At 40.9% G+C, this 27,693-nt stretch overlaps 1 protein-coding gene and 1 pseudogene across 10 annotated transcripts in view; one reads left to right on the top strand and one right to left on the bottom strand.

The window, feature by feature from the left end:
* AREL1 (apoptosis resistant E3 ubiquitin protein ligase 1) overlaps positions 1-27,693 on the top strand; it is a 49,760-nt gene that overhangs the window by 3,623 nt on the left and 18,444 nt on the right. For 6 of the 10 annotated variants that reach the window (XR_013521392.1, XR_013521391.1, XM_002754110.7 and 3 more), the window contains 4 exons: positions 16,087-16,373; positions 23,946-24,006; positions 24,945-25,171; positions 26,111-26,348. Coding sequence is in view for 8 of the 10 variants with exons in the window: in XM_002754110.7 (XP_002754156.1) it covers positions 23,991-24,006; positions 24,945-25,171; positions 26,111-26,348 (481 nt within the window). In the remaining 2 variants the exon portion in view is untranslated. The remainder of the gene's footprint in view (positions 1-16,086; positions 16,374-23,945; positions 24,007-24,944; positions 25,172-26,110; positions 26,349-27,693) is intronic. The other 4 variants (XM_009006345.5, XM_035261027.3, XM_078335452.1 and 1 more) reach the window with 1 other exon arrangement.
* Positions 17,466-17,889, bottom strand: LOC103795849 (uncharacterized protein C14orf119-like; annotated as a pseudogene).

The following is a 27,693-nucleotide window of genomic DNA, read 5'->3' as shown; positions in this document are numbered from 1 at the left end:
AGTTATTTATTAGTATTATTATTTTTGGTTTCTTTTTATTTTAAGGGTTCTGAATGCTTAGCCTTCACTAATGTTCTTTCATATAGCAGTTAAACTTCTGAGGTTGTTTAACCTTATTGCAGTTTGTGTATATGTATGTGTGTATACACACATGCATGCCTGGGCCCGTGTCATGGTGTTACAGCACCATAATGATGTTATACTGGTGGCACTTTTGAAGACTGTTCTACGGGATAGGGTTTATAGAGAATGATGGGTATGCATTTAGTTATTAGAAACTAAATAGTTATGGTAGATGCATGTTTCCTCATTTAGTCTCAATTGATCAGTTCCATATGATTTTATGACTTTTTGTTACCTTGAATAGTTGAGCAATTTGCATCATGTTTTTCAGAGCAAGGGCATTTATTTCAGTGCAGCTTGTTACTGTTGAGATGCTAATAGTTACCATGGCTGTTAATTGATTTTCTATGTATTGTACTTTTTGGCCAGAGATTAAATAAAGGTAATCTATTAATATATAACATGTTTTATGTAGTGTCCCCTTACTTTTATCCAGAGATCCAGAGCATGTTATTTTAACCCCTGTCTTTTCCTCTTTGGGAAGTTCAGATTCAAGGTACCCTCTTGTATATATGGTAAAGCTATTAGGAACAGAAAACAGTTAAAACCTCCCAAGTGTGATGTAGTTTTCATGTCTTGGTAAAGAAGAAACCCCAGATGAGCTGTGCAAACAGTTCATATTTAGGGGTTAAAAAATATTTTTAAAAAGTTTCAGGCCAGTGTTACCTGAATCAGGGCAATGATTAGGGAGACATGATTAGAATCCTAAGGGGGAGTGCGAATGTAAAGTAGAACACCATATGTAATTAAATTTTTTTGATTATGGAAGAATTTTAAATTTATAGAAAAGTTGCAAAGATAGTACAGAGTATTCCTGTATACATTTCAACCAGCTTCTAATGTTAAACATTTTGCATAACCATGGCACATGCTATCACATATAAGAAATTAACATTGGTACAATATTGTGACTAAACTCTAGACTTTATTTGGATTTCACAAGTTTCTCCACTATTTTCCTTTTTCTGTCCAAAACTGAATCCAGAGTACCACATTTTTTTTTTTTTTAAACGAAGTTTTGCTCTTGTTGCCTAGGCTGGAGTGCAGTGGCACCATTTTGGCTCACTGCCACTTCCGCCTCCTGGTTTCAAATGATTCTCCTGCCTCAGCTTCCCAAGATTACAGGCACCTGCCCCCACACTCAGCTAATTTTTGTATTTTTAGTAGAGATGGGGTTTCACCATGTCGGACAGGCTGGTCTTGAACTTCTGACCTCAGGTCATCCACCCGCCTCAGCCTTCCAAAGTGCTGGGATTACAGGCATGAGCCACCATTCCTGACCAGATCATGTATAATTTTGATAAATAAGTTGGTATTTCCAGTGAGTGCTTTTTCTGTGCTATGTATGTGGTCCAGTAATCCCCTCTGACCGGTGTTGAAGAGAGTCATTGACCATGAGAATAAGTAATACTTCATAGATGGTGTTTTGTATTCCTTGACCCCCAAAGCATTGTTAACTCTATGGAAGAGTTGGCTTTGCTTCCTGGAGGGTGATGTGAACTTTACTAAGAAGCTAAGAGCTGATCTTGATTAAGGTACACCCATCCTTACACTCTATGCTCATCTCATGGATTTTACCTCATGGAAGTATAGCTACGTAATTATTTACTTGTCTGTCTTCTTTACTAAACTTTTATGTTTCTAAGGGATTGAGGATATTTTACTCATTCTGGAATCTTTATTGTCCAATATATTTCTTAGCCTGTGGTTGCTTCTTAATATGTATTAGAAGAAATTAAAAACCTTTGTTTGGTAAAATTGATTATTAGGTCAACAGAAATTTTGTTTTGAGTAGGTAGGTGTTGAGTTTCACCTTCAATTCAAGCCATCTTAGGGTGCCATTTCTGTGACTAGTTGAGTTTTTCTTCTTGGATCTTAACTATAAAATGCTTATTTAAATAAGATCCTTTCAGTTATATAAGTAATTTATTTTTCTTAAAAATAAGCACAGAATTGAAAGTAAGGGATGGTAGTAGAGGCAGAGTTAGCTTTTAAGTATACATGTGACCATTCCAGTTCCACCCGACCGGGCTGCAGATCTGGCTGTTTGCCTGCCACTTCAGGCACAGTTAATGGAATAATAGCTTCCTAGACTTATTGAGGGAGACGGCTTGTCAGGTTCAGAGAATTAGTTTTAAAATCTTCCTGTTATAGCCAAGATTCAGTGGTCCAAGGTCACCTAAGCATAAAAGCTGCCATGAGATGGGAACATGGGGGCCTGTCCTCTGTGGCTCAGGCAGAGTAGAAGTCAGTTTTGTATATAGAAAACACATCAGGATAGGAGGGAATACTAAATTGAAGCTAAGGTTTTCTAGATTTAGGGTTAAGAATGGGACAGTGAGATAGATGAGCTAGTTTTCTATTTTTTTCTCCCCATGAGGTTACAAAATGAGCAATGATAAAGTCTCATTTCTTGTTTTTCCCTGTTACACTTGCATTAGCTTTGAATTCCTTTTTCCTGTTTTCTCTAAACTATGCTGAGAACAAATGGCAAACTACTACAGGGACAGTTGAATCTAAGCTATTCCTTTGTATGTTCTATACAAACAGAAATACGGGTCTGTAAGAACTCTGGCTTGTTTTAGAGAGAATGGTGCAATAGAGAGAATCCAAATTGACTTAAGAAATGCAGAATTACTTAACCGTTATACGCCTAAATTTTAATTTAACCAGTGAATGATTATAGGACAACTTTTTTCCAGTCTCCTCACAAGTTAGAGTGACTCAATCAAGTGGGAATGATCTTATAAAAGACTCTCTTTAAAGCCAGAAGGGTACTTAGTTTATTGCCCCTGGCTTAACCTCAAGGTCCATGTTCTGGGTTTTGGAATTTAGTTGTTGTTTTAAGAACCAGTATCAGGTGCAGAGGTCTTATGTGGATTTGGAAAAAAGTGAGGGACTAAAACCTTGGCTAAATTTAAGCATGCCATTTACTAGATTGAAGAGAGGGAAAATCTGTTAAAAGATTAAGATCTTTCCAAATTCAGAATTAGACTATAGCTTAAATAGTGCATGGTAAAGTGTGGCATTGAATTTGAAAGAAACAAAGGGATAATAAAACTTAATAACTATGATATAAATGGAATGAGGAAGTTTTAAAAAGTCTTGTTAAAAAGTTTCACGAGGGAATTTTCTCTCGTGAAACTTTTAGATAACCTCTAGAAAAAAAAAACAGGAGAAAATCTTTGAGTTAGGCAGAGTTTAAAAAAAAATAGAACACAAAAGCTACAAACTATGAACAAAAAAGTTATATTGGCTTTCATAAAAGTTAGAAACTTTTACTCTTTAAAAAGTGTATTTTCTGTTAAGAAAATGAAGAGGCAAACCACAGAAAGTATTTGTAAAATGTTTATCTAATAAAGAACTTAGATTTATGTGAAAGGAAAATGACTCTTGGGGCCCCCAGAATCACAAAGCTAAAGGGAGAAGTAAAGCTGGGAACTGCTTAGGGCAGATCTGCCTCCCATTCTATTCTAAGTCACCCCTCTGCTCACTGAGATAGATGCATATCTGATTGCCTCCTTCTGAAAGGCTAATCAGAACCTCAAAAAAATGAGACCATTTGTCTCACCTACCTCTGACCTGGAAGCCCCACTTCTTATTTCAAGTTGTCCCACCTTTCTAGACTGAGCCAGTGTACATCTTGATTGATGTCTTGTGTCTCCCTAAAATGTATAAAAGCAAGCTGTGCCTCGACCACCTTGGGCATATGTGGTCAGGACCTTCTGAGGCCATGTCCTGGGTGCACATCTTCAACCTTGGCAAAATAAGCTTTCTAAATTAACTGAGACCCTGTCTCAGGTATTCGGGGTTCACATTTAGAATATATAAAGAACTTTTACAACTCGAAAGTAAGAAGACAAATAGCTGCATTTTAAACAAAGACAAAAGATTTGAATAGACACTTCATCAAAGAAGCTAATTCAAATAACCAATAAACACATGAAAAAAATATGCAATATTGTTAGTCCTCAGGGAAATGCAAACTAAAACCACAAAGAGATACCATTTCACACCTATTAGAATGGGTAAAATTAAAAGATAGACAGTACCAAGCATTTGGATGTAGAGCAACTGGCCTCTTGTGCATTGTTGGTAGAAATGCAAAGTGGTCCACCTGCTTTGGTAAACAGTTTCGCAGTTTCTTGTAGGTTAAATATATACTTACCATATGACCCAGCAGTCCATTCTTAGTTGTTTACCTAAGAGAAATGAAAGCATGTGTCTATGTAGACTTGTACCTTAATGTTCATAACAGCTTTATCCACAATAGCACCAGACTGGATATAATCCAAATGTCCTTCATCTGGTGAATGGATAAACAAATTGCAGTATGTCCATTTAATGGAGTACTACTTTGCAGTGAAAAGGAATGAACTACTGAAACATGTAACAACATGTTTGAATCTAAGAACCATTATGCTAAGTGAAAAAATGCTACACACGAATGACTGCATTTTGCACATGATGCAGATGTATATGGCATTCTGTAAAAGGCAAAACGATAGTGATAGCATATCAGTGGTTGTGCAGGGGCTTATGGGAGGAGGACTGACTGCAAAGGAGCATAAGGGAACTTTTGGGGATGATGAAGTGTTCTGTATCATGACTGTGATTTATTTATTTATTTTTATTATTATTATTATTTTTAAAACGGGGTTTCACCATGTTGGTCAGGCTGGTCTTGAACTCCTGACCTCAAGTGATCCGCCTGCCTTGGCCTCCAAAGTGCTTGGATTTACAGGCGTGAGCCACCACGCCTGGCCATGACTGTGTTTTATATAAACAGTTGTCAAAACTAACCGTGCACTTCAAATTGATTATACTTCAGTAAAACTGATTTTTAAAAACTTAGATTTTTTTGGCCAGTGATTTATGCAGGATAGGCAGTCAGTGGCCTGTTGTGAACAGGGCTGCACAGCAGGAGTTGAGTGGCAGGTGAGTGAGCAAAGCTTCATCTGTATTTACAGCTGCTCACCATCACTTGCATTACCACCTGAGCTCCACCTCCTTTCAGATCAGCAGTGGCATTAGATTCTAGGAGTTTGAACCCTATTGTGAACTATGCATGTGAGGGATCTAGGTTGTGTGCTCCTTATGAGAATGTAATGCCTGATGATCTGAGATGGAACAATTTCATCCCAAAAATGTCCATCCCACCTGCTGACCATGCAAAAATTGTCTTTCATGGAACTGGTTCCTGGTACCAAAAAGGTTGCAGACTGCTGAGATCGACAATGGATTCAGATTAGTTTAGATCTGAATTTGTTATAGGCACTAAAATGATTTGAAATAATAATTCGGCCAGGCACCGTGGCTCACGCCTGTTAATCACAGCACTTTGGGAGGCTGAGGTGGGCAGATCACATGAAGTTGGGAGTTCAAGACCAGCCTGACCAACATGGAGAAACTCCATCTCTACTAAAAATAAAAAATTAGCTGGCGTGATGCATGCTTTTAATTCCAGCTACTTGGGAGGCTGAGGCAGGAGAATTGCTTGAACTTGGGAGGCAGAGGTTATGGTGAGCTGAGATGCCATTGCACTCCAGCCTGGGCAACAAGAGTGAAACTCTGTCTCAACAACCACCACAACAAAAACAAAAGAAAGAAAGAAGGAGAGAAAGAAAGAGAAAGAAGGAAGGAAGGAAAGAAAAGAAAGAAAGAATAGTATTACTGTGTTACTGAACTGAGTCGCAAAGAGCTCACCAATTATCAGTGTCAGGTCAAGTTTAGCTTAATATTCTTTTATTAATGAGATAGAGATAAGACATAAATGTATTAAAGAAGTTACTAAATCAGAAAATGCATGTCCCAAGTAATTCAGGAAGAAAACTTGGGGGCTGATTTTGAGTCCCCTCTCTGGCAGAGATCTTTACTGGATTTGATACTGTTTATGACCAGTTTCTAGAAATGATCACTTTCTTTTGCCTCTGATAAACCACCTGTGCAGATTTTCTCCTCTGTTCCTCTTTTTCCTTCTCATTCTTTACTGGCTCCTCTTTTTCTATTTTTTTCTTGCAAGGTTGATCCCTCTCTGGGTTCTATGATTAGGTTCTTTTTTTTTTTTTTTTTTTTTTGGTCTTTGTGCTTCTTATGGTGGTCTTTTCCATTTTTCATGTCTTCAGGATGTTGGCATATCTCTAGCTTCATGTGTTTATTTCTGTTTGCCTTTTGAATATATTCACTTGGATATTCTGTAGACACTCCAAATGTAGCATATTTAATTATCTTTATTTTTGTTTCTTTTTTTGTTTTTTAATTTCTAGGAATTGCTTGAGAAGCATGTTTAATTCTCTACTCATTATCTTTTGATATGGTTTGGCTGTGTCCCCGCCCAAATCTCATCTTGAATTTGAGCTTCCATAATCTCCATTGTCATGGGAGGGACCTGGTGGGAGGTATTTGAATCATGGGGTGGTTCCCCCATACTGTTCTCAGGGTAGTGAATAAGTCTCACAAGATCTAATGCTCTTATAAGGGGTTTCCTCTTTCATTTGGCTATCATTCTCTCTTGCCTGCTGCCATGTAAGACATACCTTTTGTCTTCTGACATGATCGTGAGGCCTCCCCAGCCACGTGGAACTGTGTCCATTCAACCTCTTTTTCTTTATAAATTACCCAGTCTCTAGTATGTCTTTATTAGCAGCATGAAAATGGACTAATACAGTAAATTGTTACTGGGAGTGGGTGCAGTGCTGTAAAGATATGCAAAAATGTGGAAGCAACCTTGGAACTGGGTAACAGGCAGAGGTTGGAACAATTTGGAGGGCTCAGAGGAAGACAAGAAAATGTGGGAAAGTTTGAAACTTCCTAGAGACTTTTTTTTTTTGAGACAGAGTTTCGCTCTTGTTACCCAGGCTGGAGTGCAATGGCGTGATCTCGGCTCACCGCAACCTCCACCTCCCAGGTTCAGGCAATTCTCCTGCCTCAGTCTCCTGAGTAGCTGGGATTACAGGCACGCGCCACCATGCCCAGCTAATTTTTTTTTTTTGTATTTTTAGTAGAGGCGGGGTTTCACCGTGTTGACCAGGATGGTCTTGATCTCTTGACCTCGTGATCCACCTGCCTCGGCCTCCCAAAGTGCTAGGATTACAGGCTTGAGTCACCATGCCAGACTTGTTGAATGACTTTGAACAAAATGCTGAGAATATATGGACAATGAAATCCAGGCTGAGGTGGTCTCACATGGAGATGAAGAACTTGTTAGGAAGTGGAACAAAGGTCACTCTTGTTATGCTTTAGCAAAGAGACTTGAAGCATTTTGCTCCTGCCCTAGAAATCTGTGGAACTTTAAACTTGAGAGAGATGATCTGAAATTAGAACTTATATTTAAAAGGGAAGCAGAGCATAAAAGTTTGGAAAATTTGTAGCCTGACAGTGGAGATAAAAAGAAAAAAACCCATTTTTTGAGGAGAAACTCAAGCTGCCTGCAGAAATTTGCATCAGAGGAGCCAAATCACCAAGACAATGGGGAAAATGTCTCCAGGGCATGTCAGAGGTTTTCACCAAAGCCACTCCCATTACATAACCTGGAGGACTAGGAGGAAAAAATGGTTTGTGGGCAGGGCCCAGGTCCCTGCTGCTGTGTGCATTGTAGGGACTTAGTGCCCTGTGCCCCGGTTGCTCCAGCTGTGGCTAAAAGGAGCCACATTGTCCCCAGAGTTACTTCTTTTAAAATGTGTGATCCTTTTTCTCTCTTGGTTAAAAAACATCTTTTTTGTTGTTGTTGTTGCTTAAAATCTAAAATGAAGTCATATTCCTTTAAAATTTCACATTAAATATTTCTGAGCATTTTTCCTATCCAATGAATAATATCTTTTTTCCACCCTTCTGGAAGTTCTTTTTGATATATTAGCATTCCCAGTTAAGAGTAGAGAAAGAGTATAAGCTCTGGAATCACATTGCTTGGCTCCTTCACTTGTAAACTGGGTGGCTATAGGCAAGTTATTTTAGCTTTCTGTGCCCCTGTTTCCTAATCTATAAAATATGGATAAAATATGCTTAACTTATATGGTTGATGTGATGGTTAAATGAGATAATATAGATGAAACACTTCAAACAGTGCCTGGTACATGGTAAGTTCTCAGTAAAGGTAGATTCTTATTATCATCATCCTTGAGAGAACACAAGAAAAAAATTCTTTGTTTTGGATTGTTGCTGTAGTTATTTCCACATGGAATCTCTCTGGAAAAACAGTGAGTCCTTCAGGTAGACTCAAGCCATCTTCCCCACTTACTGTGGGTTGGGCTGTTGTGGCCTGGCACAAACAACCCCCATAACCTGGCAACCCAGCAGCCTGGTCTGTGCATAGAGCCTTGTCCCCCAAGGCACTCCATGCCACCTGGGTGTAAAGTTTCCATCTCAACCAATCCTCCTTGTCCTTATTCTTTGAGTCTTGCTCCCCAAGAGCAGTTGGATTCCTTCCTTTTCTCAGTGCATCTCCATTTTGCAAATGAGACAACTGAAGAGAAGTTTAAGTACAGCAAGTCCTCACTTGATGTTGTCAATAGGTTCTTGGAAACTTCTACTTCAAACAAAATGATGTATAATGAAATGAGTTTTACCATAGGCTAATTGATACAAATAAGAATTAAGTTCCTATGGCATATTTCTGGTCACAAAAATATCACCAAACTAAAGATCAGAACATAATATACATATTAAAATAAATGAGAGCAGTATGTATAAGAAAGATTGATAAAAACAAGTTAGATAATTACACATTTACCCAATTATTCCAGTCCACTATTGAGGGTGGCCAGGACTTAGTGTGCAAGTTGGGAACCAATCCTGGATGGGACCCCGTTCTATTGCAGGGCTCGCTTCCTCTCACACACACAGACACACACCTCACCCCACTTAGACTGGGATATTTTAGACATGCCAGTTAACTTTGAAGTGCACATCTTTGGGATGTGGGAGGAAATCCAAGTATCAGAGAAAACCCACACAGAGAATGTGTGAACACCACACATTGGTGCCTGCCAGGAGTCATTTTTTTTACTCCTCAAAATCATAAGAAAACAGTGTTGAATGAAATTGATGTCATTGGAGGACCTGCTATAACTTGTCTAAGATCATTCAGTAGTAAGATTCATGCTCTTAGCCACTATATGGTAGTCATCCTATTTAGCTCCAGCTGGTCTTTCTAAACACTTTGCTTTCATAATAATGAACTTTTCATCACTCCTTTTTTTTTTTTTTTGACTTGGTACTTTTGTCTGTGGTGTTCTTTTCTTTCTTCCTAGGATTATTTATTACTAGTCTCCTTCCCCCCCATGCCTCCCACCTTTGCAAATGCTTACTTTTTCTTTTTGGAGACTGTCTTGCTCTTCACCTGGGTTGAAGTGCAGTGGAGCAATTAGGGCTCACTGTAGCCTCAGCTTCCTGGGCTCAAGTGATCCTCCCACCTCAGCCTCCTGAGTAGCTGGGACCATAGGTGCATGCCACCATACCCAGCTATTTTTATTTAGAGATGGGATCTCACTGTGTTGCCCATGTTGGTCTTGAACTCCTGGGCTCAAGCCGTCCTCCCACCTCAGCCTCTCAAAGTGCTCGGATTACAGGTGTGAGCCACCATGCCAAGCCTGCTTACTCATTCTTAAGTAATCAGCTCGATCGTCTCTGCTTTTCCACTTGTACATACAGTTACCTCTCCTTCCTCTGCCCTCCATGCTTTGCTTATTCCTCTTTTATAGCACTTATCACATTGTATTGCCCTTCTCCCATGGTGGACCAAGTTCATTGAGGTTAAGAAAGCATACTGTCTTCTTATTTCTCCTTGTGACTTTAGCTATTAGCACACAGCCTGGCATATAGCAAATGCTCAAGAAATGTGACCTGAAAGAGGAATGAACAATGCAGAGGAACCTAAAGATATCGGTAGTCAGTGAATTATAGAGTGAATTAGACTGTAACCCCATTTCATGCCTCTCAGATTAGGGCATCAGGGCATGCAAGAATGTTTTAAAAGCCAGAAGATAAATGACAAGTGTTCCCACAGCAAATGATTATAGGCAAAGAAAAAATAAATGCAGATATCTAGGATGGGGAAACATAGCAGAAAAATAATATCATTTAAAATGTGACTATATGGGATAGGTGGGAATGCACAGTAGGCCAGAAGTTGAGCTCTAGTGGTAAAGGATATATAACTCCTTGGTGCTGAGAGCAGAGCCCTAAGCAGCCTTTCTGCTTCAAGTTCAGAATGTCTGTTAACTATTCAACATACCCATGTTTTATCTTTAGAAATTCATGCTCCGGGTGCGGTGGCTCACACCTGTAATCCCAGCACTTTGGGAGGCCAAGGCGGGTGGATCACAAGGTCAAGAGATCGAGACCATCCTGGTCAACATGGTGAAACCCCATCTCTACTAAAAATACAAAAAATTAGCTGGGCATGGTGGTGTGTGCCTGTAATCCCAGGTACTCAGGAGGCTGAGGCAGGAGAATTGCCTGAACCCAGGAGGCGGAGGTTGCGGTGAGCCGAGATCACGCCATTGCACTCCAGCCTGGGTAACAAGAGCGAACTCCATCTCAAAAAAAAAAAAAAAAAAGAAATTCATGCAAATATTGCAGTTTGTTTTTTTATCTATGAGTTTAACATGAAATTTTTTGTTTCTCCCGTCACTCATCCCCTAATGAAATAGATGCTGTGGGAACATGTGTCATTTATCCTCTGGCGTCTAGCACATTCTAGCATGCCCCAGCGTCCAAATCTGGGAGATAAAGAATGGGGTACAGTCTAATATGGCATCATAGTAGATTTCTGTGATTTGGGGGATTGCCTTCTCAGGACTATTATGTCATGAAACTGGGGAGAAGGAGTTCATCCTGTTCTGACTAATGGGGCTGTCCCTGGAAGGCTGCAGTTATTTGGAGGCACCTCATTACCGGATCGCTGGGGACCAGCTGGAGGGAGTTCACAGAAGACCCACAGGAATGATTAAGAGACTGGAGGGGCTGACTGATGAAGAAAGTATAAATGAAAGCCATGTAACTTGGCTGAATCACAATAGCAGAAATATACAACTGTATAAATATCTCGAGTATAAACTTGATGGAGGAGGGCAATCTTTTATCATGGGATTTTGGATTGGGGAGTATAAACCAAGATTGGAATTAAGCCATAGTAAATGTAAACTAATAATCCAAAGTGTCTGCTATATTCTTGGAACCTCCTTAGTTATACCACCGTAACCTATGCACTTTTTGATAATTGAATGATTTGGTTTTTTTTTTTTTTTTTTGAGGCGGAGTTTTTGCTCTTGTTACCCAGGCTGGAGTGCAATGGCGCAATCTCGGCTCACCGCAACCTCTGCCTCCTGGGTTCAAGCAATTCTCCTGCCTCAGTCTCCTGAGTAGCTGAGACTACAGGTGCACGCCACCATGCCTGGCTAATTTTTGTATTTTAGTAGAGACAGGGTTTTGCCATGTTGGTCAGGCTAGTCTTGAATTCCTAACCTCAGGTAATCTGCCCACCTTGACCTCCTAAAGTGTTGGGATTATAGGCGTGAGTCACTGTGCCTGGCCAATTTATTTTCTTTCTTTCTTTTTTTTTTTTAGAGATAGGCCCAGTCTGGTATCAACTCCTAGGCTCAAGTGATCTTCCCAGTTCAGCCTCCCAAAGTGTTGGGATTACAGGTGTGCCTCACTGCACCTAGCCTTTCACACCTTTTTAGAATAGAACTTTAGAGGTAGAGATTGAATTAGTAGTATATATTATAGTAATTGTAGCAACCTGGGTACAGTGTTTGGTTCCTGTGATACTGGTTTTGGAAAATATTAGCCTTGGCCAAATGCAAGCATGATTATAAGAAATACATACTTTGGAAAATGACTGTGTAAAATTCCTAACTGGGATATGGGAAGAATAAAGCCATCAAGTAACAGTTGAACTAGATGTATTTGCATAATGTTGCAAGTTTTATAGTTCTTTTCCAAAGAGGAGATGGTAGAACTGGAAGAAGATTTTTGTGCTTTCTTTGATTTAGAAAAACATGTTCATTTATATAAGGCAGTTATGTAGCTTTAAGACTAAGACCTCTCTATACCAGGAATTAGTACTTTTCAATAAAGGGTCAGATAATAAAGTTTTGTGGCCCATATGTCTCTGCCATTGTGCAAAAGCAGCCATGGATAATTTGTAAATGAATGAACTTGGCTGTTTTCATTCTGTTTTTACAAAAACAGGCAGCTGTCAGGATTTGGCCTGGATTCTCACTTCTGAAAGTGTGGTCTAGGAGACAAGTAGCATCAGCATTACCTGTGAATCTGTTAGAGATACAGAATATTGAGCCCCTTCTCATGCTGAGTGCTCTAGAGTCTAAACGATGCTTCTCAAACTTCAACATGCATAGGACTCACCTGGCGATCTTGTGGAAGTACAGGCTCTGAGATAGTAGGGCTGAACACCATACTAGCCATGGGGAGGCAGTGATATGAACTGGTCACTGTTCCTTGGAGAGTCCACAATCTATTAGGAGAGACTGCTATGTAAACAAGTAATTTCCATTCAGACTAATAAATGCTATAATAGAGGTTTCTTCAGCAGAGGAGTACCACAAAGGAGGAAGTGGTTGATTCTATCTGGTGTGGGTAGAGTCCTCAGAGAGGCCTTGGAGCTGGACCAGAGAAGGGAGAGTGCTTGAGTTGAATTTTGAAGCTCAGTAGAGGTACCAAAGAATCGGGATAAGCATGGTAGCTCATAGTAGGGACAATAAAGTTTACATTAGAACTGGGAGTTATTTGATTTAGTAATCAAATAGCTGATCACAGGGTTAGAAACCTACTAAGATCCAGTGAATAGAAATAAGTTCAGGCCAGGCACAGTGGCTCACACCTGTAATCCCAGTGCTTTGGAAGGCCGAGGTGGGCAAGTCACCTGAGCTCAGGAGTTTGAGACCAGCCTGGCCAACATGGTGAAACCCCATCTCTACCAAAAATACAAAAATTAGGCATAGTGGTGCACACCTGTAGTCCCAGGTACTAGGGAGGCTGAGGCAGGAGAATCGCTGGAATCCAGGAGGTAGAAGTTGCAATGAGGCGGTGAACCAAGATCATGCCACTGCACTTCAGCCTGGGCAACAGAACAAGGCTCTATCTCAAAAAAAAAAAAGAAAAGTTCAGTACAATCTGTTATCTTAATTTTTTTATACCATATTTGAAAAAAGGATAAGTTGCCCATTCTCTCCGTTATTTAAGGAAATTCAGTCCCGCCAAAAAATGCATTCTCCAGAAATAAACTTTTACATGTCCTTGCAACATTAAGAATTTGAAAAAGAGATTATCACTATTAATATTTATATTTTTGTATTTTTTCTTTCAATCTTCTTTATGTAATATTTCTAAATTTGGGCTCGTTCTACATAAGCAGTTTTGTGCCTGCTTTTTTATTTAACATTTTATTTGTGAGCATTTCCCTATGTTATTACTGCTTAAAAGTGTCATTTAAAAATTCCTTATATAGTATTTTACATAGGGATCTCTTATAGTTTATGTACAGAGTCTCTTGTTTGTGGATCCTTTAAGCTGGTTGCAGTTGCTGGTTGATCCAGGTTTTGGCTTGTGTACTTGGCAAGTCTGTCGGTGTTATTTATTTATTTATTTATAGGCGGAAGGGGGGGTGGCTCTGTTGCTCAGGTTGGAATGCAGTGGCATGATCTCGGCTCACTGCAACCTCTGCCTCCTGGGCTGAAGCCAGTCCCCTACCTCAGCCTTCAAGTAGCTGGGACCACAGGTGCAAGCCACCACACCTGGCTAATTTTTTAATTTTTAAAAATTTTTAAAATTAATTAATTATTTATTTTTTTGAGACGTAGTTTCACTCTTGTTACCCAGGCTGGAGTGCAATGGCGCTATCTCGGCTCACTGCAACCTCCGCCTCCTGGGTTCAGGCCATTCTCTTGCCTCAGCCTCCTGAGTAGCTGGGATTACAAGCACGCGCCACCATGCCCAGCTAATTTTTTGTATTTTTAGTAGAGACGGGGGTTTCACCATGCCGACCGGGATGGTCTTGATCTCTTGACCTTGTGATCCACCCGCCTCGGCCTCCCAAAGTGCTGGGATTGCAGGTGTAAGCTACCGTGCCTGATCATGTTGCCATATTTTAAAATAAATACATATGCTTATTTATTTTTAATGATAAAGTTTGCCAACCTAATTTCATTTGCTGGTCTTCCCTCATTCTGTTCTTCTTAGCCTTTGTTCTTTCTTCCTTGGTTTCCATAGTAGAGAGGCAGTAGAGTAGTCATTAAAAGCATGAATTCTGGGTCCAGTTTGTCTGAGTCTGAGCTTGACCTAGCTCTCCTCACTGTGTGCTATCTTGAAAAAGTACTTTAACCTTTCTGTGTCCCAGTTTCCTCTTCTGTAAAAGAGGGATAGTTGTATCTGTGTTGGGGTTGTGAATTTAAATGCATGAAGCACTGAGAACAGCCCCTACCATATGGTAAGACTGTCTCTTTTCATTTACTAATTAGTAATCTCTTCTCATTTGTCTTATGGTGGCTGTTTGTGTATGCATTGCTGTAAACCCCCTTTCTGCTACATTTTTGGTTTATGAATATCTTTGAGAGTTATAAACTGACTTTACTGGACTTTATTTAGTGACTTTATTTTGAAAGTTCGCAGATTTTCCCCCGACTCTTAGTAGCAGATTTTACTGCTTTAAATATAAAATCAACTTTCTTTAACCATGTCTTGGAAATGCATATGTGAGTACAAAGGGAACAGACTGCATAGGCTGATGGATTGGGCTTTAAAGCTCTTTGGTGGTTTCTCCTTTCCGGCTGAATATTACTTGATCCCTTATCATTGCATACAAGGCTCTCCATAACCTGGTTCTACCTCTGCTTCCGTCTCGTTTGTCTTTGCGCTTGCTCCAGACTCTGTACCCCATTTTATTCAAACTTGTTATGTGGTTGGATTGAAGGTTACTCTTTAAGTCTGTGCCCTAGTTTGCTTCTACTGAAGGAAGCACTCACATCTGTAATCCCGGCACTTTGGGAGGCCAAGGCAGGAGGATCACTTGAGCTCAGGAGTTCGGGACCAGCCTGAGCAACATGGCGAAACCCCATCTCTACAAAAAATACAAATAAAAAATTAGCCAGGTGTGGTAGTGTACGCCTGTAGTCCCAGCTACTTGGGAGGCTGAGGTGGGAGGATCTCTTGAGTCCAGGAGGTCAAGGTTGCAGTGAACTGTGATCATGCCGCTACACTCCAACCTGTGTGACAGAGAAAGACTCCTGTCTAAAAAAAAAAAAAAAGCCTGTGGCTAACTCTGAAGCTCAGTGCTCTTAACCTCTATGCTGAATCGTGAAAAAGAATAAAGTCATAAGGATAGTGAAGTATTTGGGAACGCTGAACTGAAGGAAGCGTTCTTCTTTCTTACTTTCTTTTCTTTTCCTTCCTCCCTTCCCCTCCCCTCCCTTCGTCTGTCCATTCATCCATCCATCCGTCCATCTGTCCTTCTGTCCTCTTTTTTACTCTGTCACCCAAGCTGGAATGCAATGGTACCATCTCAGCTCACTGCAACCTCTGCCTCCCGGGTTCAAGCGATTCTCCTGCCTCAGCCTCCTAAATAACTGGGACTACAGGTGCACGCCACCATGCCTGGCTAATTTTTGTATTTTTAGTAGAGACAGATTTTCACAGTGTTGTCCAGGCTGGTCTCAAACTCCTGACATTGTGATCTGCCCGCCTTGGCCTCCCAAAGTCCTGGGATTACAGGCGTGAGCCACTGGGCCCGGCCCTGCCAATTGACTTTTCTTGTGGAGTTGGAGGGAGACCTCAAGGAAACTGTGGAGTTTTAACTGAGAATGCTTGGTCAGAGTTTGCCAATCCTTGATTATTTTTAGTGTCCCAAGGTTTCCACTGCTTGTTCTACCTCCTCTTTGTTTTTTTCTGGGGGATCTTTTTGAGAAATAAAAACCTATTCCAACTAACCCTGTTTTCTTTTTTGGACAGGATCCTGGGGCATCCTTTGGCAGTTGGTTGCACCCTGCACTAGAGAGAAGTCCAGGAATGATACATTCTTGGGCTGTATTTCTCTACCCTGGAATTCATCCAGTTCATCCCAGAAACACTGACCTGCTTACTGTGACAAAGTCTGATGGATAGACCCTTTCTGTTGACCTTGCGGCATTTTTCTTTCATGTGGAAGTTGGAAGACAAGGTGAAAGGCACCAAAACTTACCTGCTTTGGTGATAAGAGTGCTCTAGTTGGTTCTCAGAACATGGGCCCTCGTTTAAAGGTAAGGTAATAGATTGAGTTAAGATTTAGTTACTGGGATGTAGAACATGGATCCAGTGACCAGTTCCTAAGCCTTTTCAGCAAGGGATAGCTGTTGAAGTAGACAGTTGCCGTGAAAATTGACTTTGTACCAACTGAGCAATTTTAAATATGAGGAAACCAGTTCTCTAGTTTTGGGAAATGACTTTTTCACAACAGATCTTTAATGTTGGCGCTAAAATTTAGTTGATATTGTAATTAAAAATCTTTATTCTCTAACAAAGCAAATGATTTTAGAATATATGTGTTAGTCAACTTTCTAACAGTCCCTTGAAACAGATATTTTTAAGTGTTTTCCGCCTCTTGTAGGTAATGTGAGCCAAAGTGCTGTAGTACTAAGCAACAAGACCAGGATCCTTCGTGAGCAAGTGATATTTCTGCACTAAATAATTGGCATTGCATTCCACTTTTTCTTTGTCAAGCTTTATTTATATTTCAAAAGATTTAAAAAAAGAGCCGTAAGAGTTGTATCTTTATAATTTTAGCCTAGCTATGAGAGTCCTCACAGTAAGATTGGGTGGTGTTTCTCATACTTTGTTTTATCTGTTTTCTTAAAAGTTTTTCCCCCAAATACTTCACTATCCTTATGACTTTATTCTTTTTCATGATTCAATGTAGAGGTTAAGAACATTAGGCTTCAGAGTTAGAGTTAGACATAGCCTTTTTTTAGACTACCCTGTATTGTCCTGTCCGAAGGGTCTACTTTACACACTTCATGAGCCAGCAGTGGGCTTGAGTTATAACGTGTAGGTTCCTTTTGGTTATAGCTGCAGAAGAAGCCATCACATTCTTGAAGATTTGACGTCTCTTGGAAAGAAGCAAACTAGTAGACCAATGAACTGGATTGCTTAGATTTATAGCATTTACAAATAGGAGTCCAGTTGACTTGCTATTAATGTTGAAATAACCATGCCTGTACTGGTCAGTGAGTTCAGTCAGCTGGTTGGAATACCAGTTCCAGACCTTTAGGTGACACATTTGAATTGAATTCTCATTGTAGAGTCATGGCCTTGGGTCCATCAGCTATGGTAATCTTCTTTGGTCTGAATGCCTATCAGTCCTTACAAGCTCTAGCAGCTACTGCTTGGTAAAACTTTGCCACAAAGTCTGGCTCACTGAACTCCAGCTGTCTGACAAATTCATTGTGCTCTGCTCAGCCCAGCCTCAAAACCACTGATCCCAAAGATGTATCTGGCACTCAGACAGAAGGTGGTCGGTTTGCCCCAGACACACTAAGCTGCTCCAGACTATTCAGTAGTGGCTGTAATTTTCCTGCCACTGCCTAGCTCCCAGGTCCTCTAGGAAACGTTCACACTGGGGACCTGACCAATTGGCAAACCAGTGAAGAATACACTTTATCTTCTGGGAGGTGATGTAAGACACATCGGAGGAGGGGAAGAGCTAGTGTTGGGTGGTACTGAGGGTAAGAGAGATGGGAAGGATAGTGGCACTGAAGAGAAAGATGACTCCAGTGGCATCCTCCCCTTTCCTTTTGGAGGGCACCTGAAGATTGTCACAAGAGTCCTTACACTTCAACTTGGCTTTTTTTTTTTTTTTTTTTTTGAGACATCTTTCTCTGTCACTCAGTCTGGAGTGCAGTAGCACAATCATGGCTCACTGTAGCCCTGACCTCCTGAGCTCAAGCAATCCTTCCACCTCAGCCTCCCAAAAGCTGGGAGTACAGACGTGCACTATGACATCTTGGCTAATTTTTTATTTGTATGTTTGTAGAGATGAGTTTTTGCCATGTTGCTCAGGCTGGTCCTGAACTCTTGAGCTCAAAAGATTCTCCTGCCTTGGCTTCCCAAAGTGCTGGGATTGTAGTATGAGCCACCATGCCTAGCTAGGCTTGCCCAGTCAGGCTTGAATCTCAACTTTGTCACTTAACTCACAGTGAAATGTTCAGCAACTTTAAGCCCAGCTTAAAAAAAAAAAATCCAGAAAATAAGACTAATAGTATTCATCTCACCAAGTTGTTGTGGTGACAGTTACTGAGGCTAAATTTATAAAGCACTGTTTGGCCTGGGATAAGTGGCTCAATTAGTGGGTAGAAGGTTGGTAGTTTACTACTGTCACTATTTTTCTTCTAGCCTTAAAGTATCACAATATGCCCAAATTATAAAGGGCAAAGACCCAAAAGAGGTGAACTTGAAAACTCATAAAATACTCGTAACAATTGATTGAAATAGTATGGTAGAGCCTTACTTGTTTGTGCTGGAATTAGACTTGGGAAGGTTCCAAAATAATTTCATACAGGAGAAATATATGAGTAGGAAAAAGTAGAGGGTGCTGTAGAAACTGCTGTAGAAAAAATACCATGCATGGGAATCGACGACCCCAGTGGTGGGCATTTGATACCTGCTTGTTGAACTGGATTAAATTGGCCACTGTTAGGTTGAGGAGCTTATAACCCTTGGCTCAAGTGAGTATACTCTTAATTAGAGAAGTCCTTTAAAACTATCTACAAGGAAGGTCCTATCTGGAAAATTCCTGATCCTTCGGCATTCTGGACAAAGAAAAGGACAGACATTTGATCTTATTCATGTTTGTTGACCTTACTGTATGCAATTATGTTGGTTGGTTTGGAGCATTTTTTTTTTTTTTTTTTTGAGACAGGGTCTTGCTCTGTTGCCCAGGTTAGAGTACGGTGGTGCCATCAGGGCTCACTGCAGCCTCAACTTCCTGGGCTCAAGGGATCCTTCTGCCTCAGACCCACTCTCCCTGTCCAGTAGCGTAGATATAGGCGTGCACCACCACACCCAGATAATTTGTTTTCCAATTTTAGTAGAGATGAGGTCTCATTATATTGTTCAGGCTGGTCTCAAACTCCTCGGCTCAAGTGATTTTCCCACCTCAGCCTCCCAAAGTGCTGGGATTACAGACATGAGCCACTGTGCCCAGCCTGGAGGATTTTTAAGACTACTCATTATCTTATGTTATTTACCACTCTAAAATGAAAAAATGAGACTAAAATAATAGTTTAAAAAAGTGCTATAAGATGAATAAAAACAGGCCAGGCGCAGTGGCTCACAGCTGTAATCCCAGTATTTTGGGAGGCTAAGGCGGGTGGATCACAAGGTCAAGAGATCAAGACCATCCTGGCGAACATGGTGAAACCCCATCTCTACTAAAAATATAAAAATTAGCTGAGCATGTTGGCACGCGCCTGTAGTCCCAGCTACTCAGTAGGCTGAGGCAGGAGAATCGCTTGAACATGGGAGGCGGAGGTTGCAGTGAGCCAAGATTGTGCCACTGCACTCTAGCCTGGTGACAGCGAGACTCCATTTCAAAAAAAGAAAAAAAAAGATTGATAAAAACAATGTTAGCTGGGTGCGCTGGCTCACGCCTGTAATCCTAAAACTTTGGGAGGCCGAGGCAAGTGGATCACGAGGTCAAGAGATCGAGACCATCCTGGTCAACATGGTGAAACCCCTGTCTCTACTAAAAATACAAAAAATTAGCTGGACATGGTGGCGCATGCCTGTAATCCCAGCTACTCAGGAGGCTGAGGCAGGAGAATTGCTTGAACCCAGGAGGTGGAGGTTGCGGTGAGCCGAGATTGCGCCATTGCACTCCAGCTTGAGTAACAAGAGCCAAAAACTCCTCAAAAAAAATAAAAATGAAAAAAAAGAAAGAAAAACAATGTTATGTGGAAATTCCCAAGAAGGAAGGAATTTCTAAATTTAGTTTTAGGGAAGAAGATTTCAGAGAGAGTGGATAGGATTTTCCCTAGACCTTAGGATCAGGAGATGTTCCATGTGCAGAGAATGAAAGGGAAGAAGATATTCTAGGCAGAGGAGATGAGTTTTCCAAGGGAAGGGAGATGGAACATTTCAGAGCTATATGTAAAAGTGTAAAGGATCTAATTTGGATAGATCATAGGATGAATAACAAGGTATCGTAGCAATTGGCCAAGGAGAATAATGTGGGGTAGAGGTAGCAGTAGACATAGGGCAGAGAGAGCCCCTGATGGGATCGGAACATGCTTACAGAAAATGCTTACAGTACAGAGGTAAAATCTGGAATAAAAGTGATTTGAATGACAAAACTAGGGAGGCCTGCGGGGGAGGGTGCGTGGTGGCTCACAACTGTAATCCCAGCACTTTGGGAGGCTGAGGCAGGTGGATCACTTGAGGTCAGGAGTTTGAGACCAGCCTGGCTGACATGGTGAAACTGTCTGTACTGAAAAAAAAAAAATTAGCCAGGTGTGGTGGTGGGCACCTGTAATCCCAGCTACTTGGGAGGCTGAGGCAGGAGAATCGCTTGAACCTGGGAGGCAGAGGTTGCAGAGTGCCGAGATTGTGCCATTGCACTCCAGCTTGGGTGACAGAGCATGTCTCCATCTCAAAAAAAAAAAAAAAAAGTAAAAAGAAAAAAAAAATAGAGGGGCTTTTGAGAGAATTCAGGAGGAAGCAGAAAGGGGGAAAATGTAGAAGGAAGGCAAATTCAGAATGTGAGCATGGGTGAAACTGGGAGTTGGGTAGATACTGTTGGGGTGGGGAGTGGTTTTAGAGCTGTTGTAGAGCAGTGGGACATTTTGTAAGCATCATATCAGTGGGTGATGAATTGATAGACCTAACTCCCTGGTCATGAGGAGGTTTCAAGAAGAGAGTTTTTTTGGGGAAAAAGTAGTAATTGGTGTGTTGAGTTTTAAATGATGAAGAGAGTTGGGGCAGAAATGTGAAGTGACTTATTGGAGAAGGTTTAGGTGATCTTGAAAATAGTAGTAATGATTTGATTGAGAATTAAGTGACAGGGAAAAATGGCCAAGGACTCCACAAGGTAAAGCTCATTACTGCCAGCTTCATGAGAACTGGACTGTGGCTCTCATGTTCCACTTTGTTCCTGGTACCTTCCTGGTTCCAGGTACCTCTGTACCTGGCACATTAAGTAAGTACTCAATATCTGTTGGAAAAATTATTTTAGGATGAATTTTTAACCCTTTATTGTCAAATTTTTCAGGCATAAAATTAAAGAACTCCCATGCAGACTGAGATTTCAGGGACAGTAATAGAAGCCATGCCTTTTGTAATTTGGATGCATTTCTCTTTGAAGGAAGTGTGGGCCAGTAGAGAGGAGTTTCCTATCAGCTTTGAAGTAAAGGAGTAGTAATACTGGTACTACTATTGATAATAATTGTAATAATCGTTAAAACTTTGAGAACTCACTGTGTGCCAGGCATTACTATAGGCTGCTTACATGTGTTAACTCATTTAAGCCTCACAGCTCCCTGTGAGTACATAGAAGGAAACTGGCACCCCTTTACTAAGATTAAATGACTTGCCCAGTGTCACATGATGAGTGGGGGAGGCGTGGATTTGAAGCTACGTAATCTACCTCTAGAGTCTGTGCCCTTATACTCTATCTTATACTATTTGTTATAGTGTTGGACTAGAGCCTTAATGGCTGTGGGGAGTTGCACTGAAGTCATATTGTATTAAAGGAGATGATACCATTGAAATTATTAAATCTCAACTCTTTTTACAGCAGTGAGAATCTGAAGCCTAGACAGGTCACACAGTCTGGGATTGTTCTCCAGGCTTCTGAATTACTGAATGTCAGCTGTTTCTCACAGAAAAGGTTGGCATAGTTGTCAGAGATAGTAGGTGGGAATTTTTCCAGCCCTCATGCCTCAAGCCATGCATTTGGCACTGCTTTTATTCCTCCAAGAAGACCACAAATCTGTAACATTAGCCACATATACTTCATTTTTTTTGCTGAGTGCTGTAACTTCCCTGAGGACCAGAAGTTTCATACCTAGGGTCAGATTGAATGGCATCCCACTGAGGAAGTACCTAAGGCAGTTAAACTGCCAGTTTTGGTCCCACCAAGTCATCTAGCATATCCTGTAAGATGCAGACAGATGCTTTTTTGAGAGATGGTAGCAGCTTTTTGAGATGATAGTTGTTGGTTCCCCCAGCTAATTTAGCATAGGGTCTCAAGAGATGAGATACTTGTTTGGGAAGGAGGTTCAGTAGTTGTGATTCCAAATTTTGGCTCTTTATATTATCTATAATAGACTCTTTTGGGAGTACCTTAATCCATGTGACAATTTTTTTTTTTTTTTTGAGACAGTTTCGCCCTTGTTACCCAGGCAGGAGTGCAATGGCATGATCTCGGCTCACCGTAACCTCTGCCTCCTGGGTTCAGGCAATTCTCCTGCCTCAGCCTCCTGAGTAGCTGGGATTACAGGCACGCGCCACCGTGCCCAGCTAATTTTTTGTATTTTTAGTAGAGATGGGGTTTCACCATGTTGATCAGGATGGTCTCGATCTCTTGACCTCATGATTCACCCGCCTCGGCCTCCCAATCCATGTGACAATTTTAATGTTCCCTCTGTGGATTTCTTTTCTAGTAGAACTTTAGCTATCACTCTAAGTAGGGATTTCTGTGAAACATTTGACAGTCATTCCTTAAATTACCTACTCTCTGTGGGTTCCATTGGGCATATTGTTATCAGAGGAGCTAATCAAGCACCATCAGACATAAAAGCCCACTCTGAAAAAAAGTTGTTTTGGTCCCTCCCAGATGTGAGCCTAGAAATTTTTAGCTGTCTTGTCTCTAAGTAATATTTTAGTGCTGATAAAAGGTGCTGGGTCAAGATAAAATTGACAGCCATAGTATATTCTGACTTGGAAAGAGTGAATTCAGTGCGTTGCAGAATAGAGCATACATAGCCTCTGCTCTCTATTCTACAACGCACTGAATGGTCAGACTCAGTGATAAGATATGAACATCAAGGGACATTGCATTTTTCCTTGGCGGTACTTTTATTGGTTCAGATCATCAAATGAGTAATTAAGATTGAAGTCTTAATCTGGAAACAAATTTAACAACAGTGAAAGTCTTCCCTCCAGCTCCTACCTTGGCAGGCGTGACTCAGGTTGAGAAGTACAGTTTCCTTTTGTTCCTCTCCTTGGTCTTTCTGCTGAGCTCATCTACCGGAATGCGCATTAGTATGTCTGATTGGTAACAGCATAAATGACTTCCCTTTCAGACCCACTGCTTATTATTGGGATGACCCAGAGTTCATTTTAATTACCTAATGCCAACATGATGATAATGATGACTTGCTTCAAAAAAAAAAAATCTACATTTTGTATAGCTATTTCTACGTAGCTGAATTACTTCCAGAAGGCAAACATAAGGGGAAAGTGACTCCATTATCCTCTTTGCACGTGTTAATTAGCACTACTTTGCATGAGGAAGGGAACTGTCTTGGGAACTCTGGATCTAAGAAGATGAAAGCCATGTTACTGCCTTTTGAAATTAGCAGTAAAGCAAGTGGCTGTCTGTGGTGTTCCTAGAGTGGTCAGTCAGTAGATTGGAAGTCTTTAGGGGGAATGATGCAGACTCTGTTTCTCAGAAATATATTATAGGGCACTTCTCAAGCTGGAAAGAGGACAGGAATAGAATAGTAAGGCTCTAGGCTAGAGATAGTTGTTTGGCTCATGCCATACACTACTTCATCTTACTATGAGATAGCTATAAGGAAGAGTTGTAGAAAAAAACTAAACAAGTTTTCTTTTAACAGCTGCAACTGTGATCCTTGGCTGTCTGTTGGCATTGAAGGGACCTGATGTTTTACGTTATTGGTACGTTATAGAAAAAGTTCTCTTTACTATCTTTTTGTTAAGGTTGCTTGGGTCCTTTTTGCCTTCCTGTCTATCTCTTTCCTTTTGAAAACAGAGCTGGAAATATTTCTAGTCATGCCGGAATGTACCTTCACAGAGTTGGCATTGGAATTCATTCATTTGGGTGTATTGAGCAATTGTAGTCAATGCAAGACACTGTTTACTCTAAGTCTACTGTAAGTCTAAAATATAGAATAAATTTGTGAATAAGACAAAAATTTATCTTCAAGGAGTAGGTGTTCATAACATAAAGGGGAATGGTCAAGGAGGAAAAAAGTTATACCAGGTGAATGTACAGGAGTTTGAAGGAGCCCAGAAAAGGGAACTGCTAAGTCTGGTGGGGACTGGGAAAGACTTTTGCCAAGTACACAAGGGAGGGGAAGGTGCCCAAATATGCATTCTTTTAGGAAGGAAATGGTGGGAACCAAAAGCACATCCTTTTGATTGCTTTTGTGGAGGGTCCACCAAATGCAGGAAGGTGGGGAGCAGGGCGGACATTATGTGCAGCTCATATAGAGCAGGAGTTTGCAAACTTTTTCTATAAAAGGCCAGAGAGTAAATATTTTTGGTTCCAAAGGCTCATTTCAATGACTCAACTCTGCCAGTGTGGTGCAAAAGCAGCCATAGGCAATTTCTAAATGATGGGTGTAGCTGTATCCCAAGAGAATTTTATTTACTGAAATAGGCAGTGGGTGGGCTTTTGCCTGAGGACTAGTTGCTGACCCCTTGTGTAGAAGTTCCTTTCTTATCCACAGAGGTAGTGCCCAGTGCACTGTTTCTTTGGCAGTCTTACAGTGTCATCCTGACCTTTAATTTTTGAGAAATGGCTGGCCCGTTCCATAATGAAAAGCTGTAATGTGTAACTGGCAGGCGGTTTGTGTGTTCTCTCTTTTGCATAGGTGGTATCACAGTGTCTGTGGTTGCATTCTTCTTCACAATTAAGTTCCTCTTTGAGCTTGCCGCACGTGTAGTCAGCTTCCTCCAGAATGAGGACCGCGAGCGCCGAGGGGACCGGACTATTTATGACTACGTGCGGGGGAATTACCTGGATCCCCGGTCTTGCAAAGTTTCCTGGGATTGGAAGGACCCCTATGAGGTGGGCCACAGCATGGCCTTCCGAGTGCATGTAAGGGAATGTTTCTGTCTCCATACCCATTGGGGTTTCTGAGTAACTTGCTTTCCAGAGCCCAGTTCAATACTACCAGGTGCTGGCCTGGAATGTTAACATTTTCTCTTGTTTTTCAACCCCTCCCAGGAACTAGTGAATTGCTACCAGCTAAAGAGTCACAAATTTCTCTATCATTTTGATTTAATAGGTCCTTAGCTTTGAAGAAGTATAAAGCTTAATGTTACCTTTTCAAAATAAGAAAAATATTACAGAAAAGAATAAGTATTCTAGATAGGGGTTAGCAAATCAGGCCTGCCTTCTGTTTCTTTAAATACATTTATACTGGAACACAGCCACACCCATTCATCGTATATTGACTATGGCTGTTTTCACACCTGAGTAGCTATGACAGTTGAGTAGTTGTGTATGGCCCACAAAGCCAAAAACATTTACCCTCTGGCACTTTACAGAAAAAATTTCCCAATTCCTGCAGTGACTTCTTCACTGTAGCAGATTAAGCTTGGCTTGAGAGCCTGAACCCCTCCTACCTTTGTCTGGTAATGCATTAGTTCACTCATTGCCAGTGCTGCTGGCTAACTTACCTTTAAGTTTGGGTTAGCATTGATATTATAAAGGGTTAGTAAGACCAAGGAGGCAGCATTGGTGGTTCAGAAATGTCAAGTTGAAATGGACATTTTCTTGATTTGGTGGTAATTCTACTCTTGTCTTCTGAAGAGGTTGAGAATTTGCTCATGAATTAATGGTTTTCTTTGGAGTATTGAGGGGATTTGTTTCTCTCTGTTTTTGTGAGCAGAACCTTGAGGAACAGAGTAGGTACTGGGATTTACCAGTGTGGTCTCTGCCAGCTACTTCCTCTCTCCCCACTCACTTTCTAGTTACACAGGAAGTGTTTTTTTCTTCTGCTTGCTAACGGGTGTCCCTGTTCTTCCCTGGCAGTTATTCTATAAGAACGGGCAGCCTTTCCCTGCACATCGGCCTGTCGGACTAAGAGTTCACATCTCTCATGTCGAGCTAGCAGTGGAAATTCCAGTGACCCAGGAAGTCCTTCAGGAGCCCAATTCCAACGTGGTAAAGGTGGCCTTCACTGTGCGCAAGGCTGGGCGTTATGAAATCACAGTGAAGCTTGGTGGATTAAATGTGGCATATAGTCCCTATTACAAAATTTTTCAGCCTGGTAGGTTCTTTTTTCCTTTTTTCTCCCTTTGTCTCCTTCCCTCTCTCTCACTCCTTCTATCCCTTCTTTCCTTTTTAAAAATAATATCTTTATTGAGATTTAATTCACATGCCATAAAATTCATCCTTTTAAAATATACAGTTTAATGGTTCTTTAAATTCAGAGTTGTGCAGCCATCATCACAGTCAATTTGTTGTGCAGCCATCATCACAGTCAATTTTAGAGCCTTTTCATCATCTCCAAAAGAAACCCTGTACATATTAGTAGTCGCTTTTTCCCCAAATCCCCCAGACTCGGCAGCCACTCATCTACTGCCTCTGTGGATTTCCCTACTGTGTTTGGCTGCTTTTGTCTTGCTGTAAAGAAATACCTGAGATTGGGTAATTTATAAAGTAAAGAGGTTTATTTGGCTCATGCTTCTGCAAGCTGTACAAGAAGCATAGCACTAGCATCTGCTTCTGGTGAAGCCTCAAGAAGCTTCCACTCATGGTAGAAGGCGAAGCGGGAGTAGGAGTGTCACATGGTGAGAGAGGGGGCAAGAGAGAGGGAGGAGGTGTCGATCTTTTCTAAAACAGAGCTTGCATGAGCTCAGAACAAGAGCTTATTCATTACCATGAGGAGAGCACCAAGCCATTCATGAGGGATCCTCCCCTATGACCCCATCACCTGCCACCAGGCCCCACCTCCAACACTGGGAATCACATTTTGGCACGTGATTTGGAGGGAATAAACATCTAAACTAGATTCAGTCACGCTGTAATATGAGTCTGTACTTCATTTCTTTTTATTGACAAATAATAATCCATTGTGTGTATATGCCACATTTTATTTATCCTTTCATCAGTTGGTGGTCATTTTAGTTGTTTCTACTGGAGGCTACTATAAGTAATACTGCTGTGAACATTTGTGTACAAGTTTTTGTGTTGACACATTTTTATTACTCTGGGAGTCAAATTGCTGAGTCATTAGTTTAGTTCTAAGGGCTATGGCATCTACAGAAATAATAGTACCTGGGTAACTTTTGGAGTGAAACCTTATGGAGTGGGACCTTAAGATTTGTGTATCTTTGCTTGACTAGTCCTGCTTTCTTTCTCTGTTAGCAGAGTAAGCCTCTGGACAAAGTGGCTCCCAAGCCATCTCCCTCTTTATGTATCCTCTCCTTTGCTTAAGTGCCTCACTCAGAGACTCCTTTTCATATGAATTATCATCACCCACCCCCTTGCCACCAGTGGAGAACAGCTCATATCCTTATATGAACCAGCCCTTTTTAAAAAATTAAACTTTTGATCTTTTGTTAATTGTATATTCATATGTATTTGTAAGAAATAGTGCAGAGATCTGGTGT

Source organism: Callithrix jacchus, chromosome 8, assembly GCF_049354715.1.
Source record: "Callithrix jacchus isolate 240 chromosome 8, calJac240_pri, whole genome shotgun sequence".
Taxonomy (NCBI): Eukaryota; Metazoa; Chordata; class Mammalia; order Primates; family Cebidae; genus Callithrix; species Callithrix jacchus.
Note: the sequence above shows the minus strand (reverse complement) of the source record. Positions and strands in the feature narration are given on the sequence as shown.